Source organism: Vicia villosa, linkage group LG6, assembly GCF_029867415.1.
Source record: "Vicia villosa cultivar HV-30 ecotype Madison, WI linkage group LG6, Vvil1.0, whole genome shotgun sequence".
Classification (NCBI taxonomy): Eukaryota; Viridiplantae; Streptophyta; class Magnoliopsida; order Fabales; family Fabaceae; genus Vicia; species Vicia villosa.
This window is the reverse complement of record NC_081185.1, coordinates 101,634,986-101,643,133: the sequence shown is the minus strand read 5'-3', so window position 1 is coordinate 101,643,133 and position 8,148 is coordinate 101,634,986. Positions and strand designations below refer to the sequence as shown.

The 8,148-nt window shown below is 34.0% G+C and overlaps 1 protein-coding gene across 2 annotated transcripts; it reads left to right on the top strand.

Annotated features, from left to right (window-relative positions):
- The first annotated feature begins 324 nt into the window (after positions 1-324).
- On the top strand, positions 325-7,608 carry LOC131609424 (uncharacterized). 2 transcript variants are annotated; one of them, XM_058881118.1, is made up of 11 exons: positions 325-453; positions 986-1,164; positions 1,361-1,542; positions 1,657-2,322; positions 2,421-2,498; positions 3,149-3,473; positions 3,554-3,753; positions 3,888-3,964; positions 4,161-4,262; positions 6,845-7,034; positions 7,208-7,608. In XM_058881118.1, the coding sequence occupies exons 2-11, from the start codon at positions 987-989 to the stop codon at positions 7,298-7,300; spliced, it is 2,091 nt and encodes a 696-aa protein (XP_058737101.1). In that variant the 5' UTR covers positions 325-453; position 986; the 3' UTR covers positions 7,301-7,608. The 2 variants fall into 2 exon arrangements, with proteins under 2 accessions (XP_058737101.1, XP_058737100.1); XM_058881117.1 differs by lacking the exon at positions 325-453 and adding an exon at positions 726-886.
- Positions 7,609-8,148: the final 540 nt, after the last annotated feature.

The window sequence follows — 8,148 nt, the reverse complement described above, 5'->3', positions numbered from 1 at the left end:
AACAAAGCGGACTGGATCAGCCCATTTGACAGCTATATCTGTGCTATCCTTGAACTGATTCAAGCATTATTAATTTAATTTTATCATGAATATGAATAACAATATAATATTAATTAAACAATTTTTTATTATTCCATAAATACAAGTCAGAAACTAAAAGTTTGAAAGACGTTTGATGTCTAAGTTTCAAGTCACAATCAGCTTTTATGATTTTTTAAAACATTAATAAATTTTAATAAATAAATAAAATAAATAAAAAATATAAAAGTAAAACCTCTCTCCCTCCTTTTCTTTTGTATCCTAGCTCCGTCCTTCATTTTCAGTTTTTTTCGAAACTCTTCCACTCTCTGCTCCACCTCACCACTTCTCTCCCTCTCTCTCTCTCTCTCACACACACACAGTTCTCTCTCTCTTTCTCTCTCATTTCGCATTTCACATTTCACATTCCAAAAGGTATAATCTCAAAAAAATCATGTTCATGATCACAAACAAAACAATTATTACTTTTTTTTTTTTTTTTTATCATTTGCATGTCATAACAGAGTTTTTACGCTATTAATCAATCTAAACCCTATTTAATCAAGTCTGAACCTTTAACATGTTGGTCTTTTTCATTCTATTGCAAAGTTTCCAAACGTGTTTCTTTAATTTTCCCTTCTTGTTTTTTCTCCTCTTTGAACTGTGGTCCATGCTAATCTTTTTCCGTTTCCGGAAAATCATTCTTTATAGTAGCATTTCCATTTTTGGTACTGGACTCAATGTGTTTGAATACATGCTTGTTCACATTTCACAAACACATCTTGTGTTGTCAAGAAAAAAATAGACTAGAAAGTTTCATTTTTTAATTTTTTTTGGTTTCGATGAAGCTTAATCGGCGTCGTGATAAGTTAGGTTTGTTTGTGGTTTCAGTTTTTGTTCTACATTGTTGATGAAATAACCTTTTTTTGTTTTGTTTTTGTTTTTGTTTTGTTGTTGTTATAATCAGGATGGGGAATTGGAAGAAGATACAGATTCCTATTCCTAGTTCAAGTGGGAATCAGTTTTACACTCCTGGTCATAATCTATCTGTGTTTGGAAGAAATTTGACTAAGGATCAACTTGGTGGTGTTATATTTGGTTGCAAGAATTCCACTATCAAAGAATGCTTAACCAAACAACTCTTTGGTAAATCATTTTTGTGTGACTGCTTTTTGTCTTAATTAGTAGTATGTTTAACTGCATGGAAACTTGATGCTTGTGATTTGTTTTTGATATCACAATATGATCGGTGATTTTGGTAAAAAGTTTTAATTTTTAAGGGTTTTGGTGAGGTTTGTGAACTCTTACTTACTCATGGAACTTTTATGTGTTTATAAAACAGGATTACCGGCTATGCATTTCTCTTATGTGAAGCATATTCAACCTGGGTTGCCTCTGTTTTTGTTTAACTATACTGATAGGATGCTTCATGGGATTTTCGAAGCGGCTGGTAACGGAAGGATGAATATTGATCGTTATGGATGGACTGCTGATGGCAAAGAAATGACACAGTTTCCTGCTCAGGTATGAAACAATTTTGTTCTTGCTTAGTATAATTGATTCAGTGCTATTCAAGGCAATTATGGGTTTTTCATTGAAAGTAACTTATGCTATTTGCTTTTGTTTTTAATGTTTAAGGTGCAAATTCGAGTTCAATTGCATTGCCGGCCATTGTCCGAAGATAAATTTAGACATGCAATTGCTGATAACTACTACCACCATAACCATTTCTGGTTTGAGCTGGATCACGGACAAACAAGCCAATTGATTGCCTTACTACAACCCTTGGCAATTGCCCCCGCCGATTCTGTTCCACAGAATATGAATCGAGTAACTATACCACGAAGTCTTCCGTGGCACGATCCTTCATGGAAAGCTAAAACATTTAAAATGCCTGAATCAGAGTTCGAGCAGTATCACTCTTCCCGCTCAAGTATGATATCAGGTTCCAATGAGAGTGATTTGTTAGATGAATGCTTTCAGCCTTTGGATACTTCATCCGTTGATAAGGTGGAAGCAACACAAAATGAGACGAACGCCATATGGATGAAACTAAAGGAAATTTCAGTTGCTCATCCAAATCAAAATCTATCTTGGGAAAATAATGTAAATGATGCCCCTTATGCGAATGAGAATTGGTCCGAAGGAAAGCATTCTGTTGAGCAGGATGAGAATCCTAGTTCTCCATTAGAGAAGGAGGAGAATCCTTGTTCTCCATCCGAGAAGGAGTATACTACCTGTTCTTCATTTGAGAAGGAGGAGAATACTGGTTCTCCACTAAAGCATCAATACAACATAGCTCAGGTGATTCAAAATGTTTGATAACTATTGTTATATGTGACATATTAATTAATTTTGATTTTTTACAAATAACTAACTTGTAGTGTTTCTATATTCTATAGTTGGTGCAAAAGATCCAAGAACTGACAGATTTCAAAAAAGCTCAAGTTGAAAAGACTAACTACCTGGAGCAGAAGCTGGTAATATCTATAGAATTGATCAAATTTGTCAATCATTTTTAGCCCGTATTCTCTATCTAACCATATTTTTAGATTATTGTTGTGTGATTATTCCCGTACTATTTCAAACTTCTGCTTATGTTTGAAGTTCACAGATTTTAATCACTTGCAAGTATGCTTGTTATTCATTTCACTCTGTTTCCTGATTCACAAGATTTTTGTTCCACTGCAATGTGAAATAAATAAACAAGATCCAGGGTGATCCAAATCCTTGAGTTTTTTGCTCTTATTTTTTATGATGCATAATTTAAAGTAACTTTTTCATATAAGAAAGGTCTTTAGGAAGTTAACTGAGGGCAAGACTAACTAAAAATCTTAATACATGATTTCATATGGATATTAAAAATAAGAATTGAAGATCATTGATGAATCGATAAGAAGCTTGTGTTGGTAATTTGGTGAGTTCAATTAGTAAGCCTAATAAGTGCGAATAACTTAAATCAATTTTAGGTTGGAGATTATCTAAACTACAACTATCTTAGTGAAAATGAAGTCAGAATTTCCTTTTGAAGTTACCTTTGTATCTTTAATTGCACTTGGTTTCTATTTTTGTATCATATGTGAATGTGCTTTTGTGATATCACTATTGGCTTATTTTATTTTCCATTCAGATAAAGGCAGAATTGGAAATTCAGCTTCTAAAAGACCGTTTTGTGCTGTTTGAATCTACGCGTGATACTTCTCAGACACATGTTGAGGAGACAGTAGTCAATCCATCTGCTGAGCTGCATTTAGATGCCAAAGATTCGTTCTTTTTAATAGGTGGCTCTGATGGAGAATCATCATTAGCAGCCATGGATATGTATTGTACTTCTCAGAATGTGATCAAATCTCTCAAGCCTATGAACCATCTCCGATCACATGCTTCAGTTGTAGAGTTGAATGGCGAGATTTATGTTTTTGGTGGTGGAAATGATCATGATTGGTTTGACTCAGGTATGATCTTACTATGGTTTTAAATACACTTTTTTCAATGAGAAACCTTTGTTAACAATTTTAGTCTTATGCTTGCGTAGTTGAATCATACAATCCAAGTTATGACAACTGGACCTTGTGTCCCTCCTTGAACCAAAAGAAAGGAAGCTTGTCCGGTGCTGCTTTGGAAGGAAAAATATTTGCTGTTGGAGGTGGCAACGGCGTTGAGTGCTTTTCAGATGTTGAGATGCTTGATTTAGATGTTGGGCGGTGGATCCCCACACGTTCAATGCTTAACAAGGTATAGTTATTCTTTCAAATGGTAAATATTCATGGCTTGATTGATCATTTTATGTGCTCTGCCTAAAAGAAGTTTGTTCTTCTTAGTCACAAAATTGTTGAAGTTACTGATTGAATTCTCTTCATATTTTCCAGAGATTCGCTCTTGCTGCAGTAGAACTCAATGGTGCAATTTACGCTACTGGTGGATTTGATGGAAATTTCTATTTAAAGTAAGAACTATAACATGATATCTGTTCAATTGATTTGTATATATAGTCAAAAAAATTATCTTGTAAACATGGTTGATCTAGAAATGATTTTATTTTTTCACTTTTACATAATACATATATTTATATTTATTTATATTTTATATTTTTACAACTGTACGTATCTACTAATATGACTGACTCTTCAACATAATTGCAGCTCTGTCGAAAGATTTGATCCCAGGGAACATTCTTGGTCCAAAATGCCAAACATGAATACAAGGCGTGGCTGTCACTCAATAGTTGCTCTAAATGAGAAATTGTGAGTTTAACATCAATTAAATCTGAATATTTCTCATGTATTCATAAGAGAATTACAAGAGGCTGAGCAAATATGATCCCATAATTAAAGATTCATATCAAAACAAAATCAGTTACTCAGGAATATTGAATCCTGCTTGATAAGTCAAATAACAAATACAAAATATATTTATAATCATTACTCTCCCTCAAGTTAGAGCATATATGTCATATGCATCCGGCTTGTTACATATGTAAGCTATCCTAGGACCTCGCAAGGACTAAGTTAGCATGTCAACAAGTTGATAATTAGGTAAGATTAAGAAAGTCTTGATGTTGCCCAAGAGAATCTTTTATCTTCTCTTTAATGAAACGACAATCAACTCCCGTGTGTTTAGTCCTCTCATTGAAGATTGGATTAGACAAGATATGTTAAGCTCTTGCCTTCTTCATCTTTAACACATTTTACTTGATCAAAATCTCTTGTCTTTCTTTTCTCGTATATATATATATATATATATATATATATATATATATATATATATATATATATATATATATATATATATATATATATATATATATATATATATATATTTCTCCCTCAGTTCCTAAAGATTGGTATAATCCATCCAAAACTTGGGTTCTTGCTTCACTCACCGCTTTCTTGGTTTCATTCTTAGCTTTTTTATACGTTTCCCAATTTTGACATTTTTAACCTAAACCATTCTTTCAAACAATCCTTTTTTATTCTAGCTTTACTCTGAATACTTTCATTCCACCACCGCAATTATTTAGCCCTAAAGTGAACGATGTCTTTTGAGTTGCCTTAAGCTGAAGGTCCTCTTGATGATACTCACTATCAACTTCGGGTTGGAACTTTTGCTTGACAACGGGCCTCGGAGATGGAGCCACATTAGCTGTTTTGGTTGGAAATCCATGAAAGAATAACACCGATCTTGAGTATGTCCACCCCGCTTACCTTAAGAGCAATAAATATTTTCTCTACCACCTTTGCCACAATCGCCACCTCTATGACCACAACCTCAGCCTCCACCGTCAGCAGAGTTGGAGTGTTGGACACCAACATTTTGGACTCTACTCGTGCTGGAGCATCAGTAGTGATGGTTGAAAGCTCGAAGGAAACAATCAAAGAACACCTCCATTTAGTCGGTGTCTGCCTTCTAAACATATTCAAACTCTTTGTGCAGTCCATGGAGAACAAACACCATTAACATATTATCTAGTTTTGCTTCCATCATCTTTACATCCTGATTTAAGATCATCAACTTAGCTATTTCACAAACAGATTGTGCCTTCATAAACAGATTGTGCCTTATGCAAATACGCAGACAAATCAAGATTAAATATCTGGAGTGTTGTTGGGTTAAGGATTGTCTCGTATAGTTGTTGTATATCATTATCATAAACTGTTTGTGCCTTCTTCGAAACCTCATTACACAACAACTCAGCACACAAAAAACAGTCCAAACGTGCTGGAAACTTGAAACCATAACACCGGAAAGATTTAAATTGGAGAGACAAGGAGAAACGAAGGCCCAGCGAACATTGTAGAATGAGTGTAGTTGAAATCTGAGGTGCGTACAGTGGCACATGTATCACCTGTTACTCCAATTGTTGTGACAAGGCTTTTTTATTTGTTTTCTATATTCATGGTTCCAAGAGACCGGGTCACCTCTCATAAATCCAACATTTCTTTCCATTCCTAATTGGCGTGGGACTTTACCAAACAATCTTCTCCACCAGTGTGAGTCATCCACATCACTAGCCTATCACTAGCCTTGTTCCTCTTCGTTCCAAGTTGCGTGTGTATGATAAGGCTGCTTTGACAAGTCTGCCATCAGCTTCTAAGGGGGACTAATAGAGTAGTTTACTAATATGCCCTTCATTTTATCTTTCTATTCTGTTATGCTGAGCTGTCAGCTTTGTTAGTGGTGTGCTGTTAGCTTGTTATGCGCCTCACACCTTTTCTGTTTTGTATCACATGGCTATATATAGTAGCCTCTTGTATTATTGTTCATCATATAATACAATGAGAGTTTCTTTTCATTCTCTCTCTTTACCTAATTCTATCATGGGTCACTTGACAGTCTGACACCTCTCTTATAAATCCAACATTTTCTTCATTCCTAGTCGACGTGGGACTTTACCAAACAAACATATTTTAAAATCATATTTTATCCAATGTAAAACTCTCAACACACTCAATCATACCCAAGACTAAACATCTCTGCATTATCAGAGTGGCTCGATAGAGGGTCTCCCTATTAGTTTTTATTTTCTTTCAATATGCCTATCGGATCTTAGATATGTTGATACCATTTTAGAATTTGAGTTGATCCTAACTCAAGTTCATAAAACCGATTTGTAACGTGAGAGATGTATCTGACTTATAGGCATATTTATGATCATTTCCAATTTTAGACTATCAGCAATAGGTATTAACTTGACAAACTTGTATATAGATAAAAATATTGTTATTTCTACTTTCTAGCCAAAAACTTAACTTTCCTCTTTTATAACATTCTGTTCTTGTTCTTGGTTGAAACATGCTTCACTTAAACCTTTGTATTCCCTGCATAGGTATGTGTTAGGCGGCTTTGATGGTGAAACAATGGTTCCAAGTGTTGAAGTCTTTGATCCTCGTCTCGAGACATGGATGATGGAGGAAACAACAATGAATCATTCTAGGGGGTATTTTGCTGCTGCAGTTGTCAAAGATTCCATCTATGCGATTGGTGGTGTTAATGATTGTCAAACTATTGTAAATACTGTAAGTATATTTATTAACATTAATATCTTGTCTTTGTTGATCCTATTGAGAATATTTCAAGTCTCATATTGGTTGGAGATAGAGCATTAAAAGAGTTTATAGAGTAACACCCCTCACCTTACAAGTCGGTTATTTCGTATTAGTCTCACATTCATATTTTTGCATCTATGCAGGTTGAGAGTTATAAAGAAGGTGAAGGATGGAAGGAAATTTACACATCAGCAAATGTCAAAAGGTGTTTCATGTCAGCCATTGCTCTGGCATGAGTGGCAGAATAGTTTCCATGTTCGCGGAAATGCTTTTCGCCTTAAAATCGTAGAATCAAGATACTTTTTGAATGAATCTGAATGCTTCTTAACATTGCATTGATTTTAGGTTTACTCTATGGCCGTTGCTGTTAGCTTCGTAGATCAACAACTACTTATTCTGAGTGTCTTTCAATTTTATAAGACGTTAGCTGTGCATATTATTGCTGAATTCAGGTTGGCATTGAGGTGTTCCGGAGGCGCAGCCTCACGGAAACCTTTCTTTTGGAGGTCACAAATTAGAAATGCGAGTTAACAATATAGTTCCATTTGCGCTACATCACATACTACTCCGGCATGAACTATAAACAATTTATCTTTTTAGGTTTGTTGAATAATAAATGTATTTGGTCTTTTATATAAGAGAATAAAGGTAGTGTACAGAGAGTGTAAAACAACTTTACACTCAACTTTACACTGTCAACCAAGCAAGTTTTTAAAAGTTTTACACTGTCTGTACACTACCTTTATTCTCGTTATATAATATAAATTTTGTTTAGAAAAAACAATACAATTAACTATTTACATAAACTTATGTGATAGATTAACGTATAGATGAACATATAAATTAAGACAAAAATAAAGTCTCAACTTTAAAATATTTATACTAAAATTTTACATTCGAACAACTTATACTCTATATAATCAATCATCACCGTTAAAATCAAGATCTAAGATAAATTATTCTATTTTGCGAAGAATACATTTTTAATTTTGTATTTTCTTCCTCAAATTATTAAGTTATATCATAAAATTTTATTAAGATGGCGTGAAGAACTTTATTAAAATAAATGATCGTTTAATCTTTG